Source organism: Ranitomeya imitator, chromosome 1 (assembly GCF_032444005.1).
Source record: "Ranitomeya imitator isolate aRanImi1 chromosome 1, aRanImi1.pri, whole genome shotgun sequence".
NCBI classification, from domain to species: Eukaryota; Metazoa; Chordata; class Amphibia; order Anura; family Dendrobatidae; genus Ranitomeya; species Ranitomeya imitator.
In genome coordinates this window covers 806,187,768-806,209,545 of record NC_091282.1, presented here as the reverse complement: position 1 = coordinate 806,209,545, position 21,778 = coordinate 806,187,768, and the positions used below count along the sequence as shown (strand labels likewise).

The 21,778-nt window shown below is 42.1% G+C and overlaps 1 protein-coding gene across 2 annotated transcripts in view; it reads left to right on the top strand.

Moving 5' to 3' along the window:
- The window catches only part of CRTC1 (CREB regulated transcription coactivator 1), a 248,706-nt gene that overhangs the window by 159,626 nt on the left and 67,302 nt on the right, over positions 1–21,778 (top strand). For both annotated transcript variants that reach the window (XM_069738947.1, XM_069738954.1), the window contains exons 7-9: positions 3,157–3,200; positions 12,905–13,125; positions 18,016–18,161. In XM_069738947.1, the coding sequence (XP_069595048.1) occupies positions 3,157–3,200; positions 12,905–13,125; positions 18,016–18,161 (411 nt within the window). The remainder of the gene's footprint in view (positions 1–3,156; positions 3,201–12,904; positions 13,126–18,015; positions 18,162–21,778) is intronic.

Genomic DNA, 21,778 nt, shown 5'->3' with positions numbered 1-21,778 from the left:
TTTGTAAGAGAGGTAAACAATAGTGAAGAGCGAATATAGTCATTACTCGAGATTTCTCGAGCACGCTCGGGTGTCCTCCGAGTATTTTTTAGTGCTCGGAGATTTAGTTTTCATCGCCGCAGCTGAATTATGTACATCTGTTAGCCAGCAAGTACATGTGGGGGTTTCCTGGTTGCTAGGGAATTCCCACATGTAATCAAGCTGGCAAAGAGATGTAAATCATTCAGCTGAGTTGAGGAAAACTAAATCTCCGAGCACTAAAAAATACTCGGAGGTCACCCGAGCGTGCTTGGAAAATCTCGAGTAACGAGTATATTCGCTCATCACTAGTAGAGAAGAACCCCAAGATCACTGTGGCTGAGCTTCAGAGATGCAGTAGGGAGATAGTTGACTTTGTGGAACTTTCTACCATCACTGCAGCCCTCCACGAGTCGGGTTTTTATGGCAGAGTGGCTTGACGGAAGCCTCTCCTCAGTGCAAGACATTTGAAAACCTGCATAGTTTGCCAAAAAACACATGAAGAACTCCCAGACTATGAGAAATAAGATTCTCTGGTCTGATGAGAAAAAGATAGACCTTTTTTGTGATAATTCTAAGTGGTATGTGTGGAGAAAACCAGGCACTGTTCATCACCTGCCCAATACAATCCCAACAGTGAAACGTGGTGGCAGCATCATGCTATGGGGATATTTTTCAGCTGCAGGGACAAGATGACTGGTTATCATTGAAGGAAACATGAATGCGGCCAAGTACAGAGATATCCTGGATGAAAACCTCTTCCAGAGTGCTCTGGACCTCAACCTTGGCCAAAGGTTCACCTTCCAACAAGACAATGACCCTAAGCGCACAGCTAAAATAACAAAGGAGTGGCTTCACAACAACTCTCTAACCATTCTTGACTGGCCCAGCCAGACCCCTGACCTAAACCTAATTGAGCATCTCTGGTTCTGCCAGGATTTTTTACTATTTCCGTGTGCTCTCACCTTTTTTGTTCTGTATCTGTGGTATTTTGCCTGACTTTTTATTATTCATGGTTTTATTTGAATTTACAATAAACTGATCTTTTTGATTGTTTACTCTGTCCGTTGTTAAAGCATTTTTCTTTGGAGCATTATAGATGGGTTAAATTGGCAATTTCGTTAGCCTACGCTTCAGGCAGTCATCTTTCTCCTGATGATTTAAAAGCTCACTCTACTAGGAGTGTGTCTGCCTCTTGGGGCAAAAAGAGTTAATATCTCCCTTGAACAAATTTGTAGGGCAGGCAGTTGGTCTTCACCATCCACCTTTTTTAAATAGTTTCGGATAGATTTGGTTTCTTCTGACATTTTCTTTGGAAGAAAAGTGTTTCAAGCAGTGGTCCCTTCATAAGGGCTTCTTTGTTATCGCTCTCTATGGTTCTGTCGTGGTGATTAGACAAATTAGAATTACTTACCGTGACTTTGATTTTCCAGAACCCACAAGAGCACCTGTCCTTATTCCCTCCCTTCCATGGTTGTGGGGTTTTACTTACTATTTCCATGTTTTCACTGTGTGCTGCAGTTTTTTTTTTGTTTTGTTTTTTTTTTTTAAATATTTGGTAGGGAGGTTAATAGGAAAGTATTGATTCTTCCCTTTTTGTACATATTTTTTCTCTACTTGACTAATTAAACTGAGGACCTGTTATGAACTGTATACCACTGAAGTTGGAAAAGAGACTGCCTTTTAAATCTGTAGGATTCCTGTCCTTGATAGTAGATCTTCTCTCTGTGTAGTGCTGCTGTGGGTTCTAGAAAATTAAACTCCGGTCAAGTATTATTATTCTCATGATATACTGTTGGTAGATATAAACTTATTTCTGAAGATATTGGCTTTTTGGAATTAATGTTGATTACATTTTGTAACTAGCCTCAGTTTACCAGACTTATAGAGGATGTTAGCAGTATCTGAAAGCATTGTTACGTCATGTCGGTCATTACAACTTAAAGAGGTATTCCCATCTCCCAGATTCTACCCCAATATGTAGTAGATGTAATAATATCAAATACCTCCAATTAGCAATGTAGTATAGTTTCCTCATGTGCAGGCATTGCAGAACCTTAGGTATCCATGGTTACAACCACTGATATAGTGGTGGTAACCATTGGTTACATAAGGTCCTGCAACGCCTGCACATGAGGAAAGAAACATAGCGAATCAGAAAAACTATACTACATTTCTAATTGGAGGTATTTGCTAATATTATTGCACCTACTACATATTGGGATAGGATCTTGGAGATGGGACTACCCCTTTAAGTTACAATCTCACTAGTGATAGTATGCATCTGCCATTATTTTTTGTAAAATGTCAGTTCTGTTGGGTAAAAACTATGACAATCTGCTTTGTTTGGACATGCTTCATTCACAGTTTAAGTACCCTATCCAAGCAAGACCTATTAAGACCTATTAAAAAAGTTTTTTTGCAAACTCACTGAATGTTATTTGCCTAGATGCTTGCTTAATTCAGTCGTAGCAATGTAATAGTGAATGAGATATAAATGCTATGACAGTTGTGATGGTCAGCACAAGCGATCGACTTACCAACTGGTGATTTACGATTCATATACGGTAGTTCATTAATATGTTAAGAAGATAGCCATTTGCAAACCTGACTTAAGGGTGTACTCCTATTTTTGTTTTGAATAAATACTTAAAGGAGTTGTTAGGGCAAAATAAAACTTTGCTAAAGGGATGGGATATGTAAGAATTAAACGCATACTCCCAGGCATCCATCTGGATCTAGCGCAGCCGCTGCATGGTCTGCACAGACACAGGAAGCTATAATGTCATCATTCCGCCAGTCACCTTACCTCTGTTGTCTGAAGTCACCCCACTGCTGCTGCTAGTCACAGACCGCAGCACTCCTTCAGTGCTGGAATGGTGACATCATCACTTGCTGCCTCTGATCAGACCATGAAGAGACCTGCACTGGATTCTGGTGGGTACTGGAGTTTGAGTTCAACTGAGTTGGGTATTTGTTAAATATTTAATTCCTGGGCTGTGTTTTATTTTGACAGCCCCTTTTTAGTCCTCTCTGATACATTTTCTCAGTTGGAAAATCGCTTTTGGCATAAAATAAATTAATGTTTGAACGTATCTTTAGTTTTGATGTTTGTTTGTTTTTTTTATATACACTTAGAGTGGACCTTCGAGACCTAAATCATGTGAAGTTCCTGGCATAAAGTAAGTGGTACATTTGAATTGTAGATAGTGTTGTTGTTGTTATAGATTTAATAAACCAAGGAAGAATGCGCTGCTCTTTTACCATGTACATTTTATTACCGTATTTTCTGGCATATAAGACAACCCCCAACTTTTCCAGTTAAAATATAGTTTGGGATATACTCGTCGTATAAGACTACCCCTCTTCCAACGCACGTATGGTAAAAATTAAAAAAAACAAAAAAAAACATTTGATTTCAATATGGTAATTTTAATTCAAATTTTTATGACATGCAGGTACTTAGCAGGAAAACTGTCACTTATAAACATAAGCCCAAACAGTACGGAACATTGTTTGGGTTTGCCCATCTCTACTCCTGAGGACTGCAGTAAAGCGGCGCAGGCGCGCATGTGTGAGATCAGAGAGGCAGAGAAGGAGGTAATATGATACAAGGGTGGGCCTCTCTCTATCTTCCATACCCCGGCGGCCTGGACGCCTGCACTTGATTCACTTACACCTTACCGGTGAGGTGCCCCCGCACCTCGTCATTGGTACCCCTCACTTCGTCATTGGTATTGATTCCTCCCCCCCGCCCCCCCATCATATGCGGCGACCACAGATTTCTACTCACCCACCCTAAAAGACGACACCCGGTGTATAAGACGACCCCCGACTTTTGAAAAGATTTTTAGGGGTTAAAAAGTCATTTTATACATCGGAAAATACGGTAATTTAAGAACTGTTCACAATCATGCTGAATTTAGTACCAGGACATTTATTTTTGACAGAAAGAAGGCTGTCCACTGTTTTTTTTTTTTTTTTGTGTTCTGTAAAAAAAAATATATAATGTTTTTCACAATGGAATTCTCAAAGCTGTTGTGAATCTGTTATGTCTCCTACTTACTATTTCTCTGCGCACACAGGGTTGTCAGTAAACGCCACTGTGGGCATGCTACCAGCATGTGGTTGGAATGAGTAACAGCTGTCACTGATTACTATGGGTGCACGTATGCCAGCAATAAGCCTAATTTTTAAACATGCTGCATAAGAATAGTGTGGAGATCATATACAAGCAATATTAAGATAGTGTTCCTAATTAGAGATGAGCTAATATGTTCGGAACACGATCGCCGAATCCGAATGTGCCATATTTGTGCCATACTTGTACCGTATTTATGTTTCATGATCGTTTCCAAACATATTCACTCGTCTGTACTCCCATTGACTCCAATGACGTTCAGCTGTGTTCGGCGAATATTGCAAATACGGCGATCGGAATCCGAACCGAATATTGAAATATTCGCTCATCTCTATAAAACCGAATACCTTTTAGTAGGAAATCCTGCTGTCGGGTTCCCTTTTACAGACATCACCTTTCAGGGCTGATTTACAGCATTCTATAATGCTGTATATCTGCCCCCATCCCGACCTGTAAGAGTAGAAAAATAACTTTTATTATACTCACCTGCGGGGCGGTTCGGTCCATGGGGTGTCGCTCTTCTAGATCTGGCGCCTCCCATCTTCGTGCGATGCCGTCCTACTGCTTGCTTCGTTTCGCGCTCTGGCGCAGGCATATTTCTCTGCCCTGTTGAGAGCAAAGTACTGCAGTGCGCAGGCGCCGGGAAAGGTCAGAGAGGCCCAGCACCTGCGCAGTGCAGTACTTTGCTCTGCCCTCAACAGGGCATAGAAGTACACCTGTGCAGGAGGAGTGTGATCCACAGAAGCAAAAAGGAGGACGGCATCGCATGAAGATGGGAGGCGCCGGACCAGGACCAGTGACACCCCTCGGACCGGACTGCCCCGCAGGTGAGTATAATAAGATATTTTTCTTCTCTTACAGGTCAGGTTGGGGGCAGATATACAGCATTATAGAATGGAAGAATATCAGCCCTGAAAGGTGATGGCTGTAACTTATATTGGCCAAAGCTAATAACAGATTCCCTTTTAATTTCTTCGAGAATGCAGATAATTTCCCACAGTTGGGCATACAGATAAGTCTGTTGGATGGCGCAGGCATTGTGCCTGTGCAATGTACAGTTCGACTTGGCTGTAATACACAGCTAGGCTCTTTCTGCATGTTTTGTGATTGAATTTTAACCACTCAAATACCGCTGGCAGTAGTTGCAATGGCATATTAGGCTGGGTTCACATTGCGTTAAACCTGTCCGTTAGACGGACTACGTTACACCGCGGTGTAACGCAGTCCGTTAACGCCGCCATTGATTCCAATGTCGGACACATCGCTAGCGCACACCCACAATGGTCGTGCGCTAGCGATGTGCCGTCATTGAGTGACGGACCTCGAGACGCGGGATGCAGCGTTTCCGGGTCCGTCACTGCTAGCGCAGATAGAGCTAGCAGATGCTATATCTGCGCTAGCGTGCTGCCATACCGGCACCTGCGTTAAGAGCAGCCCGTTAATGTATGTGTTGAACGGGCTGCTGTTAACGCAATGTGAACCCGGCCTTAGACAAAGGAAAATCTCACTTGGTTAACCCTTTGGCACCCACCTAGCACGATCGTGGAGACCTGACCTATCCAGAGGCCAGCCATATTACTTAGCCAATCAGAGCTCGCCGTGGCGAGTCTTACTGTCATTCAAGCACTGATTAGCTAATGCAGTGTACAACATAGGTTGCACTGTCTCTTGTTCAAGTTTACTTGTAGGGCTAGTAAATTTTGTAAAAAGAATAAAAAATGTTTTTATGTCCTAAAGAAATTTTTTAAATAAAAATTACTGCTTTAATTAAAAAAAAAATGGTTTATCGTTAAAAAAAATCCCCAGTAAAAAAATCCCATATTTGGTATCGCCGCATTCGAAACGATCCCTTCTTTAAAACGTAATCATTTTCATTTTTCATCCCATATGGTGAGCTCCATTAAAAATTAAATCAAAGACTTTACTATAATTGTCATTTGTAAGGCTAAGTGCACACGTTGCAGAATTTCCACGGAAATTTCCGCGGCAATTCTGCAACTCCTGCCGCGGCTATATCGCATATCCTTTGTGCCCTATAGAGTGGCGGCGTCTTTGTACATTGATTGGGTATTGTTTCTTTTCCCATGAACACAGCCCTACTGGCGATCATTAGCACGTGACTGATGAAAGTCCCATTGGACTGAAACGTTTCAAGTGCTACAAATAAATCTATTCCATGTTTGCTGAAGATGAGTGCTAGACTTCTTTTTTATTTGTATTGATGGTCTGGGAACCTAGTCTATGCACCATATAGTGACTGTGCACACGGTGTTTTCACTTCAACATTAATGAGACACGAGTTCCAACAGTGCAGAGAGAATTCCCCCTCCACCTCCATACTTCTGAGCCAGAGCTCACTGTAATCAGAAAGTGTTTAAATTAATATGCCTTGGAAATCGTAGTCACTCTAAGTTGTGGACAGCTATTCAGGCCGAGTCTGAGCAATGGCTGTCTCCATAGAACCTGGATGCAGGGAAGGGCATGTGCGAACCTGGTGGTGACCCTATGCGGGGCAACCTCACACACTTGCCTTGCATGGCTCACGTCCTCAACCTGGTGGCACGGCAATTTCTGCACAGTTTCAAAATGGCTACTAGGCTGGTTAGTGCTGATGATACCATGATCATCATCACTATTCCAGTCATGTACATGCTGGAGCACACTTTGAATTGTCTACGTGAGGTAGTGGTGGTCCCAGACAAAGAGGAAAAAGCAGAGGAGGTTGCGGAAGGGATAACCATATCTCTTCTTGACTGTCATCACACACGTAGGAGGGGATGGAGGAAGCAAGCTTGAGTGTTATCCTGTCACCAACACACCATGGACTTGGCCTCATGGATGCGCCTGCCACATGAAGACCTTCTTGAGCACTATCTGCAACATGATGCCCGTATTTTTAGGATTAGAAATAATGTTGTTACTGGGTTGCCACTCTATTAGATCCACAGTACAATAGTATATTTTGCCCCATTGAAAGGGACGCACACATGCTGGATTATCGAAACACGTTTTTAGACAATCTTAAGAGTTGTTTTTGCCCAAGACAGCAGTGAGGCACACAGTGTGCATCGCAATTACAGATTTCCAACCCTGGGAACGTCGAGTCGTCAATGCCAAAACATTAGCAGCCGTGTAATTGGCAGAAGCAATTTCTGGGAGTCATTTCACACATTTTTGTAAACCAGCCTGTGTACCAGCAGAACTGGTTACAAGTCTGACACATAGTGAACAGCTGGAGAGGATGATGCAGGAGCATTTCAAGCTCAATATCAATGGCATCGGGGGAGGAGGGGGAAGGGGTGGACCCTTTTGCATTTTGGTCTTCAAAAATGGAAGAGTAGCCTTAGCTCACCTGTCACGCCTTGGATGTTTTGTCATGCCCGGCAGCCAGCGTTCTGAGAACGTGTCTTCAGCGCTGCTGGTGGTGTTTTGATGGATAGGCGCATCCAGCTGTCCCCTGTAAGTGTAGACCGCCTAACTTTCATTAAGATGAACAAGTCACGGATCTGCAATGACTTTTGCACCCCATTCGCAGACTGGGCATGCTAGGCGATGGTGTAGTTTTTATTTACTGCATTTATCTCACTTAATTGCAGTGTGTGACATTTTTGTCATGGCTTCTGTGCCTGCTGTTGCTGCTGCTGCTGATGTTACAAACTGCTTTTTGAAATGTTGAGATTCCAAGTTGTCTTCATCTGGTGGCTTGCCTGTATTGGAAGGGGTGTTCGAGCCCTCTTATACTATTTGTACTCTGGGTCAGTTGATGCTACTTTTCCTGTTGTCTGCCCCTAATTGTTGTAAATTTTTGGACTCCATGTTGGGTCTCCTTCATGTGTGTTGCCTGAATTGGGCAGGGCTCAGAGCACCAGGCCTCCACTTGTCACTTAGCCTGTTACTGATCAATGTTTAAAAATGCTGGCCCAAACCCTGTCCCAGGCCCTGCCCTGCCCATGGATACGTGCCGTACTATTATACGATTTTTACTCTGGGTCAATTTGGCTGTCGGAAAGTTGTGACTTGGAGGGGATAAAAGGGTAATTAGAGGAGAGGTCACTTGATGCAGCGCTTTCCATCCATTGGACCACATGCTCTTTCTGGACCTCATCTACAAGGCGTAATGCTGTGCGGCTGCTAAAGAAAGAAAGTCGAATAGCCTGTCCAGTAACACAAATTATCAGATGTCTTTGGATAGGATGAGCCGGTGTTTGTTCAGTAGCGCTTTCAGTAACATTACCACCTGCCCCACGTACACCTCAAACACCAAGCCTATACTTCCTTTCACCACAACCTCGCTTTTCCCACTCATGTTGGATGTACCATTCCCCTCTTTTAACCATCTTTTTCAAAACCCTAGGCCCAGACCCATCAGTCACAGGTCAATAAATGATAATATTTATTGGCTGAGATAGTGTAGCTAGACCACAGAATTGGCACAAATGATTTATATGTTGAAATGTGGGCTGGTGGCTCTACCACACAATTAGCACAAAGGAATTAGATGCTGAAATGTGGACTGGTGGTGATTTTGATTATAAAATGAGACCTGGTGCCTAAACTAGAGTATTAGTCCAAACGATTTGGATTATGAAATGAGGCCTGATGCGTGCACCCCAATATTAGCCCAAACTATTTTGATTAATAAATATGACCACCTGGGTCCTGACTGCAACACAGTACTAGCCTAAATAATTTGGATTTTGAAATGAGGCTTTGTGCCTGCCCCCCAATATTAGCCCAAACTGTTTTGATAAGTAAATCTGACCGCCTGAGTCCTGACTGCAACACTGTATTAGCTTAATCTATTTGGATTAGAAAATGTGGACTTCTGCCTGCACAGCACTATTGGCACAATCTGGTTAGATGCTTTAAGGTCAATTTTACACAGGACTGGATCCTATCTAACTATGTAACAAGTTAGCTTGCAGCAGGAGCAGTCTCTGTTACACTGAGAAAATTGCTCCAGAAAAACATGTCACTTTTTCTATGGAGGGGGACATGTGACTGTGGCAGCCAATGACTGAAGTCCTTTTGTCTGGACATTGTGCATGGTTTCAGCTCCCTGATTGGCTGCCAGAATCTCCACAAATAAGGTTAATTAAAGAAAAAATACAGTTGGCCGCTAGTGCCCCTTTCCCACCTCTCCCCACCTCCTCCCTTCATAAAACACGTCCTCCCCGCTCATCATACAGCACCACTATCCTATCCAAAGTCCTAACTAAAGCATTAGTGGAAACTCAATGATTTAGCGAACTGTAACCAAACTTTGCTAACTTTGCGTAAAAATGCTTGGGAATCCGAACACAAATCCGAATGTGCTACTTTCTTGCCGACATTTAGATTGGCGAACTTTTTCAAGTTCGCTCCTCTGTAATTATTACCTCACAAAGTATTGAATTCACATTGAGTACTGAATTGAAAAATTGGCCTTGTCATTTAAGTGAAAACAGGCTTCAGGGTGAAGGGGTTAAATGGTTATCAAGGTGGTCGTATCAATCACAGAATACAGTTAACGTCAATTATACTGCATGGTGAATTTCATAAAAAATATGTTACAACGTCAGATTTAATATTTTGGAGATTTTTTTGTTCCTACATCATACAGAAAAAAAACTACGGTAATTAAATGGAGATCAAAAAATTATATGTATCCAGCTATGTTACCAGTGAAAACCAAGGCTGTGGAATCGGTACGCCAAACCTCAGACTCCTCTATATCCCTGACTCCTGACTCCACATCACTTGTCAATACGGAGCATGTACATAAAGTGCAGCACAGAGTCATCTCAACTAAAAGCCTAAATTCTTAGATCAGGAACAGAACAGACATTTATAGGACTTTTCATAACTTTCCAAAATTATGAAAAAATTACAGCACATCTTGCATTGAACCACTGTACCCAATTTATTTATTTTCGGAGTTGGTCCACTTTATACTGACTTTATCTCCACCAAAATGCTTACTGACTCCACAACTCCAACACCACAGCCCTGGTAGCAGGCACAGATAGACCACATCCTCTCTCTCCCTGCAGCAGCTACAGCACTACCATCAGCACCTACACGACCATGTCCCCAATTTGATGCTCTCCTCATTGTGTCACGCACAGTGTAGGAAAGGCAAAGTGCAACACGAAAGGATAAGGGGGAGGGAACCCAAAACTAGGGAAGGGGGAGTGGATATCCCTAGGCAGATCTAACGTCACCCTGTCTGCCTTAAGCGTCCCTATATAGGTTCTGCACCTATTGCCCAACAGGATACCTGACCCTGGTGATAAGCCCTGCATAGGGAAGGACAGGATAAGCACTTGTCAGTCCCCACTACCACTTAAAACAGATGGGATATACAAACAAGGGGAACACTTAGCTCGAGTAGTCTCAGAGAGAAACAGACGTCCTCCAAACTCCAAAGAGGAAGATCGCCAACTGTTATAGCTCCAAGCCTCAACAGGGAAATGGAAATATCACAGACAACTACCAGCAGCAAGCTGGGAGTAATAAATACCCTGCTCCATGTGTGTCAGCTAGAGCCGTGGGAGGTTGCCACTGGGTGCTTATGTCAGAAGGACTAGGTAGGAGTCTGCAAAACCAACTTCTGAGACCTTCTGCATCTAGATGCAGTTTCGACTGTCTGCCGCCTCTGACTCACCCATGACATACTGTTATCAACCCAAAAAAGTGCAGAGTATTACACAGCCTGTATACAGAGAGACCGTGTCCAGCAGATCATTACATTGTCTGTTTTCAGACTTTTTTTGCACTTGTTTTCCTCCTCCATTTCTTCCCAGAACCTTTACTTTTTTATTTATGTCAATATAGCCATGAGGGACTTTTATGTTTGAATGACTCCCCGCTATTTGAATCTTTTCCACGTTTTCCAGTACAGTACAAAGTGTGGCAGCAAAACTGCTTAAAAAATGTAATCCCATAACTGATTTCTGGTATTTTTTTTTTACCCCATTTGTTATGCGATAAAAATTACCTGGCAATATGATCCTCCTTTTTTTTTTGTTTGTTTGTTTTTGTATTTAATTTTTATTAATTGGGAGAAAAAAATGTAAACTCATATATATATATATATGTCGTCATTTTTCAAGACCTGTAACGTTTTAATTTTTGGTCCATAGCACTGTGTGAGGACCTTTTTTGCATGTTAATCTCATGTTGTTATTAATACTGTTTTGGGGAAGATGCAATGTTTCGATAGCTTCTTATTGCATTTTATGTTTTTTGAAACAGCGCAATACTGGCTTTTCTATTTTTTTCTTTTTGACAATTACTGATCTGGGTAATTAGTTTGATATTTTGTTAAATTGGACTTTTACGAACATGCTATTACCAAATTTGTTTCTTAATTTTTTTTATTTTTTTTTTATTAATGATGGGGGCAGATTTATTAGAGTTTCACTGTTTTAGCCCCCTCAAGGAACTTCAACCTGCAAATCAATCGTTTGTATGTACAGTATTGCTGTGTAGCAAAAATCACAGTCTCCTATGAAATCCAGCTACAGGCCAGACAACATTGGAGCACCGTTATGATAGATACCGGAGACCTGGGAATTTCGGTCACAGAAAGCTATGGTCGGTTAGTGCCGTTTGCCTCTCAGGCCGTGCGCTGTAAATGCTGCTATTGACAGTGGCATTTATCAGGTTAACACAGCCATATGCAATGCTTTTACACTCACAGGTGTTAGATGCAGACAGTGGTTGAATAACAGGTCTATCATCTGCTGACAAAGATGCGGGCCCATCTTCTGAGTCTGTATCAATGCCAGAGAGCTAAAATTTGACACATCCGTACTTCTAACATCTGTAAAGAGTTACAAATGAACAAAAAATATTACTAGCATTCTGTTCTTTTGGCCTCCGAAAGTCAATGGAAAATGATTAAAATGTCAAACGTACTACAAGATGTCACCAATGAAGACTACAGCTTGTCACTAACTGAAGATGGCGTAACTTATGGCTCTTAAAATATTGCAACCCAAAAACAAATGATTTTTTTAGTTTTTCAAAAAGGGAACCAATTTTAGAATAGTAGTTGAAACATAAGTAAAGCAATATAGCTTTGTTATTTCCTTATTCACACTGACCTTCAGAATAAAGGAATACTTGATTTTTTGTGCAGCACGTTGATGAGCGTAACATTTTGAGTAAATCTATTCCGCTTCCAGTTTATAAAAGCCTCAGGTATCTTTTGCATGTGTTTAGAGTTAATTAGTTGATTCAGAAGATTAGGGTAATAGGTCGTTTAGAGAACCTTTTCTTGATATGCTAATTTATTGAGACAGGTTTTTTGGGTTATCAGGAGTTGTATGCCAAAATCATCAGTATTAAAACAATAAAAGACCTGACAAATTTCAGTTGGTGGATAATGAATCTATAATATATGAAAGTTTAATTGTAATCATTACATTATGGTAAATAATGAAATTTAACACTATATGCTAATTTTTTGAGAAGGACCTGTGTGTATATATATATATATATATATATATATATATATATATATATATATATATATATATATATATATATATATATCTATATCACATTCCTTCAGTGAAAGATGATGATTTTAATTTGTTCTTTATATGTGTATTTAATGTAAACTTGTCATTTTTCATATTTTTCAATGTTTGTGTGAATTCTACAATACAGCCGTGTGCACCATTTTCTATGATTTTCAGTATGTAATAATAAAGATAGAAAAGTTCTCTAATATATCTTATGTCTTCATTATTGAAGCATTTACCCATCAAATGAACAGGAGAACACTACAAGCCTCATACCTGCTACACATAACACAGGAGGCTCGCTACCTGACCTGACAAACATCCACTTCCCTTCTCCATTGCCAATTCCTTTAGATCCTGAGGAGTCTACATTCCCGGCACTGTCAAATTCCAACAGTACTGGCAATCTTGCAACAAATTTAAATCACCTGGGTATTAGCACTGCCAGCCCAGGTAAGCAGTCATAAGTTATTTATTTACCATATATGTATGCGTGTGTGTATACAGTGGTGTGAAAAGGTGTTTGCCCCCTTCCTGATTTTCTATTGTTTTGCATGTTTGTCACACTTAAATGTTTCAGATCACAAAACAAATGTAAATATTAGACAAAGATGACACAAGTAATCACAAAATGCAGTTTTTAAATGAAGGTCTTTATTATTAATGGAATAAGAAATCCAAACCTACAGGGCCGCTGTGGTTTATCACATCTTTTTGAAGCTGAGTTGTGGACATGCCTTGATTCATCAAACCAGTTTTGCCAGAAATCTGACAAACTGGTTTGAAAAATCACAACATTTTGGCGCAACTCAGAGAAGCACAAAATGTTTGCAACTTTTGGCATTTTCATACCAGTTTCTTCCAGCATTGCCAAAATGGCCGCAGCGGAGAGAAACGTGTGCGACTGGGGGCTCAGCAGGGGCATGACACCATGGCTCGTTTAATTTATAATTAGCTGTGGCGATCTTACTCAAGTCGGGAACTGTGATGTGCCACATGTCAGACGCTCCTGCTTCATGAAGAGGCAACTGACATCTACCACACCCCCTCATCAAGATCGGCATGAAAATCACTAGTATTAATAAATCGACACCCAAATGTTTGCATCTAACTGAAGAAAAATGCTATCTAAAAGTTACCATATATACTTGAGTATAAGCCCGAGGCACATAATTTTGCCACGAAAATCTGGGAAAACTTATTGACTCGAGTATAAGCCGGGTATGCATTGTCCCCTCATCCCTATCCTTCTATGCATTGTCCCCTCATCCCTATCCTTGTATGCATGGTCATCTCATCCCTGTCCTGGTATGCAAGGTTTCTCACCCCTATCCTGGTATGCATGGTTTCTCATCCCTATCCTGGTATGCATGGTTCCTCATCCCTATCCTGGTATGCATGGTTCCTCATCCCTAACCTGGTATGCATGGTTCTGCATCCCCATCCTGGTATGCATGGTTCCTCATCCCTATCCTGGTATGCATGGTTCCTCATCCCTATCCTGGTGTGCATGATTCCTCATCCCTATCCTGGTGTGCATGGTTCCTCATCCCTGTCCTGGTATGCATGGTTCCTCATCCCTATCCTGGTATGTATGGTTCCTCATCCCTATCCTGGTGTGCATGATTCCTCATCCCTATCCTGGTGTGCATGGTTCCTCATCCCTGTCCTGGTATGCATGGTTCCTCATCCCTGTCCTGGTATGTATGGTTCCTCATCCCTATCCTGGTGTGCATGATTCCTCATCCCTATCCTGGTGTGCATGGTTCCTCATCCCTGTCCTGGTATGCAAGGTTTCTCACCCCTATCCTGGTATGCATGGTTCCTTATCCCCGTCCTGGTATGCATGGCCCCCATCAGAAAAGCATAAAAAAATAAACTATCCTACTTGCCATCCCTGCATTACCTCACAGCACCTTAATCCGGGGCAGCTGTCACTGTGCGTGCTATTACAGAGAAATGAATATTCATTGCCAGCACAGTGAATATTAATTTCTCTTTAGCAGCGGGCACAGGAGTAAGCCACAGCCACTTTCTCCTGCCTCCTGTGATGTGCTTCTCTGCAGCTGCTGCTCCCCCTCTATCTTCTAGGACATTGAGTCGAGTATAAGCCGAGGGGGCATTTTCAGGACAAAAAAAGTGCTGAAAAACTCTTCTTATACTCGACTATATACGGTACTTTGCAGTGTATGTTTGCAGAGCAGGCTGTCCGTCAGAGTGCAGGGGAGTGATTATAGCCACATGTTATATAGTGAACTTTGACTATTATACATGCACCATTTCTATGCCTAGAAGTTAGTGGCTGAACGGAAGATATACCGTATATACTCGAGTATAAGCTGAGATTTTCAACCAAAAAAAATGGGCTGAAAGTGCCCCTCTCGGCTTATACTCGAGTCGTGGAAGGCGGTGGGGTCGACGGGTGAGGGGGAGCGACGCCTGTCAAATACTCACCTGCTCCCAGCGCTCCTGGCGCGGTCCCCGCATGTCCCACAGACTTCGGGCGCGGCAGCTTCTTCCCCTGTTCAGCGGTCACTGATACCGCTCATTAAAGTTATGAATATGGACTCCACACCCGCTCACTACAGGAAGAAGCTGCCGCTCCCGGAGACGTGGGACATGCGGGGACCGTGCCAGGAGCAGGTGAGTATGTCATATTCACCTTTCCACGTTCCACCGCCGCCTCGTCTTCCGTGTCCTCTGCAGTGACTGTTCAGGTCAGAGGGCGCGATGGCGTATTAGTGTGCACACCACCCTCTTCCTGAACAGTCAGTGCGGAGAGACGGGACGATGAGGAGCAGCGGGCTATGACGAGAGGTGAGTAAGTATGTCATTTTTTTATTTTTCGTGCAGCAGCAGCATTACATGTGGCACAATACTATATGAAGTGTCTATGGTGCCATAGAGAACTGCTTGGAACATTAAATGGGGCATCTATGGGGCCACAAAGAACTGCACGGAGCATTATATGGGGCCATAAAGAACTGCATGGAGCATTATATGGAGCATCTATGAGGCCATAAAGAACTGAATGGAGCATTATATGGGGCATATTTGTATATGGGGCATCTTATGGGGCCATAAAGAACTGCATGGAGCATTATATGGGGCATCTATGTGGCCATAAAGAACTGAATGGAACATTATATGGGGCATATTTGTATATGGAGCATCTTATGGGGCCATAATGAACTGTATGGAGCATTATATGGGGCTTCTGATTCAATATAGATATTCAAAAACACTTAACCTACTGATGTCTCAATTAATTTTACTTTTATTGGCATCTATTTTTATTTTTGACACTTACCGGTAGCTGCTGCATTTTCCACCCTAGGCTTATACTCGAGTCAATAAGTTTTCCCAGTTTTTTGTTGAAAAATTAGGGGGGTCGGCTTATACTCGAGTATATACGGTAACTTTTTCTGTTAACTTAAAAATATGAACAGTCACAGTGCGTTTCTAGGAGTATTTCCCCACATATATAACCTTGTTTTTATGAATAAGTATATTTGTATTTGTTTACCATTTATTTCTATAATCCATTAAGATGTGCACAAATTGGGTTTCTTATACAAGAAGAATCTTTGACAGAATTAAATCCCATCCACTTCTAATGGTGTCCGTTGAGGGTTATTAAAGTTTTGACACTTTGTGCTAGTCTTATTACCAGAAGGATTACTCTCCCACAGAGGCTTTAGTGTCAACATGGTCTAATTAGGAAATGCCACAGTTCTAATAAAAGAGGATATTTAAATGCTGACTTTATTCCAGTGCAGTTAAAAATAATAAATGTTTTTCACTGCCGACTAGAGTAGACAGTTGGCGGACACCTACTTTTTTTTGTGTGATCACTTTTGGGTGTTTCTGCTGTTTTTTGGCTCCTTGGGGGCTTTCTAAATATGACATGACATCCACAATTTGTTCCAGCAAAAATTGCACTCCAAAATTCAAATGGCATGGTTTCCTTTCTGATCCGTGCTGTGCCCCCAAACCATAGTTTCCAACCACAAATGCGTTATCGGAGTAATTGCAATGCAATTTCTTATGTTACCCTTTTGAAAATGAGAAATTTGTGGGCTAAAGTGGCCCAATATTATAAAATTCTGTGACATACCTTTAGGTTTTGAGATGGCTATCACACCTGTACATAAACCTGTAAAGAAATTCTGTGAGAGGTGTCATTTTTGCCCAAATTTAGATATTGTCATAAATAAATGTAAATCGTATCCCCCTTACTACTGTCATGAAATATAATGACTCCCAAACAAAGCAAAGAATCACAAAGATACATAGAAGCATTAATTAATTATTAGCACATAAAGTGACAGTTGTCAGATTTGAAAAACTTGTCCTGGTTAGGAAGGTGAGAACAAGCTCTGGCATTAAGGGGTTATATGATGGATTTGTTATTGAGTTGAATACTAATGAGTGACCTCACACATAAGGTGCTTCTACCACCTCTAAGGATACATTTCCACATTCACTGAATTTTGGGAGAGGCTTGCGTCATGCCTTTACTTTGCATTTCCTTTACTGTGGCCGACTTGTTAAATACAGGCTACATAAGGAACCAATAGTAGACTGCCATGAGGACCATAAGTCCTGTGAATAGGCCTCAGACAGAACATTTGAAAAGGGACACTCCAGAATGCAATGTATAGCCAGAGAAAAATTGGAGCCACTGTCCACGAAATTAAGTTGTAAAAAGGTATAAATTTATTTAGTCAAATATGCAAACGAAGAGATCAGGTAGAGAATGGCTAATGTGTCCTGGTAACAGCACACAGGAGTATTATAAAGTGCGTATGGGGGACCAGCGTAAGGTAATAGGATGCATATTGCTAAGATGTCCCTCCATGTACTATGGTTGCTTACCCATGCTGTGAAGATACCAAGACGCACGTCACACATCCCCAATGTGCGTTTCGCGTTTGATTCTTTAGCACCCTGAAGACACAGGGATGGCACTGGCGTGGGTTCAGTCACCGGTCTGTGTATAGAAAGCAGCGGCTGTAATCTTGCCTCATCACTGACTGGCTCTACCGTGCACCATTCCTTGGGGGGGGGGGGGTGCCCTTACATTGTCAGCTGTGATTGGATAGAGCCCCTTTAACAAGTGTCAGTTTCTGCATACATTTGCAAGATGAGTAGTAAATGAATGGCAGATTACAGAGTTCTAACGAAAAATCCTTCAGTATTATTTCTTTGGAAATTCTTATATTCAGTAAAACAGACATGTCAGCAGTGAGGACAGGTCATGTGGTTGTTTTGGGGGCTTTACAACTGTTGAATGACTTCTGTCCTTTTCTTCGTAAACATTGCTATGTATTTCCATTTTAGGATTGACGACAACACAAGGAACAGTTACATGTTCCACACAGCATCGACAACAGTCGGTAAGCCCGTTATCATTAAATTCAGATTCGAGGAGGCAGCAGTCCCAACAGATGTCTCCAACTATATCCCCACTTTCACCTATTACTCAGGTATGAAGATTATTATGAGGTTGTTCAGTCAGTTTCTCTTTTTATTTATAGAGTAAGAAAGCATAAAATGTTCTAATATACATTGTTCAAAAAAATAAGGAAACCCTTGCACATCACAATATAACTTCAAGTTACTTACACTTCAGTGATGTCAATCTGTCCAGTTAAGGCTGGTTTCAAACTTGCGTTGGGCCGAGCTGCGAAGGGCTGCGTAGTTCCTCCCTTAAGCCCCACCCACTGTCACACCTCTTCAATTCAGCTCCGCCTACGTCTGCATGCATCCCGCATACCCATCTTTAACATTGGGTGCGCAGGCCATGCGGATGCCTCTGCATGCGTCAAAAGCTGCATGCTGCACCGAATACAACATGTTGCATTTTGATGCGGTCGGAGCAGCGACAAAACAACGTATCTGCATACATTCGCATGGCCTGCGTACCCAATGTTAAAGATAGGTATGCAGGACGCATGCCAACGTAGGTGGAGCTGAATGGAAGAGAGGCGAGGCTTAATGGAGGAACTATGCAGTCCTCCGCAGCTCTGCCCAACGCAAGTGTGAAACCAGCCTAAGAAGCATAAGCGTTGCAAATCCAGTTTCATCTGATATGGTGAAAGTGACAACAGGTACGGTGGAGAGGCAGCAGCAGGACAACCCCCCAAAAAGAAATAGTTTTGCAGGTGCTGGCTACAGACAATTGCTCTGTTTTTATACTTCCTGATGATTCTTCTCTAACTTTATGTTTTGCTAGTGCCCAGGACAATGGGCCAATACATGAGGAGAGCTGGACAGGGCAGTAAAAGATATCAGCCAGATTCAAGTCTGATATCTGCTCCTTTGTGTGAGTAGGAACACTAGGAGCATTTCCAGATTCCTACACAGTGACCTTCCGTGGGCTGCTGGTGTGCATTTTTCCGACCAGATTGTCAGAAACAGACTTCATGAGACTGGCATTAGAGCCCAATGTGCTCGCAGCCTGGCCCAATGCATGTTGATCAGCGTTTGCCAGAGAAAACCAGAATTTGTCAGTCCACCATTGACCCACATCTCTTCATGGAACACTGAGCTCATGTGACAGATGTGAAAGAATCTGGAGATGCAGTGGTCAACATTCTGCTGCCTGATACATCAGCCACCATGACCGATTTGTTGGTGGGTCAGTGATGTTCTGGAGTGGCAAGTACTTGAACAGTCTCATAAACCTGTCCATGTGATTTCTAACTCTAAACTGATTCCTGTTAAGTACTGGAAGGAAATCCTAGGAGCCATTGTCAATACTTGCACTGTTACATTGGGCTCTGGGTTCCTTCTGGTGTAGGGCAATGCCTGGCCTCATGTTGCAAGAGAGTGTAGGCAGTTCCTGGATGACAAAGGCCACAGACCAGAATCCAGATGAGAACTAGTAATTGGCGCAAGTGCTCGTTACTCGAGTTTACCTGGGTTGCTGTGGTAAGAATCCAAAGTATCACGGGCGCTCGAGTGACAGGTTTATGCCCTCACGCCCGCATATATTACAGCTGTTAGAAAGCCACAAAACATGTGGAGATTGCCTGACATATGCTAACATGACACTCAATCACCCGCAATACTCTGTGCGTACCCGAGCACCCTAGGCAAACTTGAGTAACGAGCACTTGCACTCATCACTTCACTAATGAGAATATCTCTGGCATTAATAATGCATCTGATGTTACAAAGAGATACTGCAGATTTTACATCACTGATGCCCTCATCAGTTGTTGGAGGTGATCCTTTAACCCCTTATCGCCAAAGCCCGTTTTAATCCTTCCTGACCAGGCCAAATTTTTCCATTTTGACCAGCACTATCCGCATGCAGAGTGGACTTGGCTCGCACGGCTCACTCACAGCTGCGTGTCTACTGCGGTGACAGAAGCGCAGCAGCCTCCCGTACTTGGTCACACCATACTTGGTCACACCATATGCGGGTTACAACAGCCACACACTGATTATATTTATGTACAGGATGCAACTGTGGCGTGCACATCAACCTAGAAACAGTAGACCCATACCACTGTTAAAAATATAGATTTACCCCAGTTACATGTGGATCAAATATGATTTATCTGGTCTGACATCCATATGTATTTTACACTGGCCGATGTTATATAGCAGTGAGAATTTTTTACCCCAGCATATGGAAAGATAGGGGTGCAAAATCATATCCCTTCATTTCTTTAGATTTAGTGACCCTATAAATATGGGTATTATACAACTTGACAAATAATTGACCAGGGACTTCTGGTCAGGTACCCTACCTACAACATATATTATTTTTCCAGAACCTGGCACCTATCGGGATTTAGTGGATCACAGCTGAGATTATCACTCTTATAGCTGTGATCTTGTATACATCACCATTGGATGTATGTGTACTATATTTTATTTATCACATTTTATTGATTATACAACAGAAGTTAATTTTTATTCACACTTTTCCCCTCCTTATTAGTCTAAAATGTTGTATTAGCTCCAGATTTTACATTTTCATACAGGAAAATGGGAAGAAATTGCACCGTAAGTTGTCAATTTCTGCTGAACATGGCAGTGTCCCGTATGTATTTGTACAGTACTGCTTAGATACACGGTGAGACTCGGGAGGGACAGAGCACTTTTTGACTCTTGGAGTGCAGATTTTCCTGCAGACTTAATATACAGAGCCCCTAAGTGCGGGAAGAGCAGAGTCCCAGCCTTCAAGTAATCCCATATTGGAAATCACACCCCTCTAGTAATTCATATACCGGTGTAGTGATGATTTTGACTCCCTGGGTGTTTTTTCAGAAGCAAGCAGTAGTGGATGTTGCTGAGTGAAAATTGCAAATATACCAGTGCCCAGTACATTATAGTGCCCATACATTGTGACCAGCTCAAGCTCCTGGAGACATGCACCCTATAAATTAGGCAGGTTCTTCTCAATACAGTACTGATAAACATTTGGATGCTAAATGTGGTTTAGGCACACTGGGGCTCAGAAGGGAGGGGGGCATTTGGATTTGGGAGCCCAGAACTTGCTGAATTTCTTTTGGGGGGGCAAGGAACCACGTCTCTTTGTCTTTGTGCTACCAGTAACGTGGAAGCTCCCTACATTTGTGTTTTTTTTTTTGTTTGTTTTTTTTTGTGGATTGAGTTGAAGCTTTTTTGGGAACATTTTACATAACATTTGGGATCACATTTATCCTGCGCTCTACGCTGAGCACTTGCATCGGGGTTTCCATCTAAATCTCCAAATGATGTGATTCAGATGAAATCCCTGAGGGATCCACTCACTATATTGAGGCAGCAGCATTACTCTGGACTCTATCTGGCCTCAGTTCAGTGAATCCAGGTTTTTCGAAATGCTCATCGGGGAGTGCACCGCACCTCTTCCGGGACCACCATCACACCACCAGCCAGGGGATATATTTCTCTGCAACCCATATGCTCGGCATACTGACGGATAGAATCTTTTCTATCCCCCCTGTTTTAGGTTTTTACACCTTGTTTTCACAGTCCATCATGAAGAGGTAGTTGTTCATAACTCTATATACTATATATATTGTCAGAAAATTACAACTATTAATAATTTATATTTTTTCATTTGGACTATGTGGTTGTGAGCAGT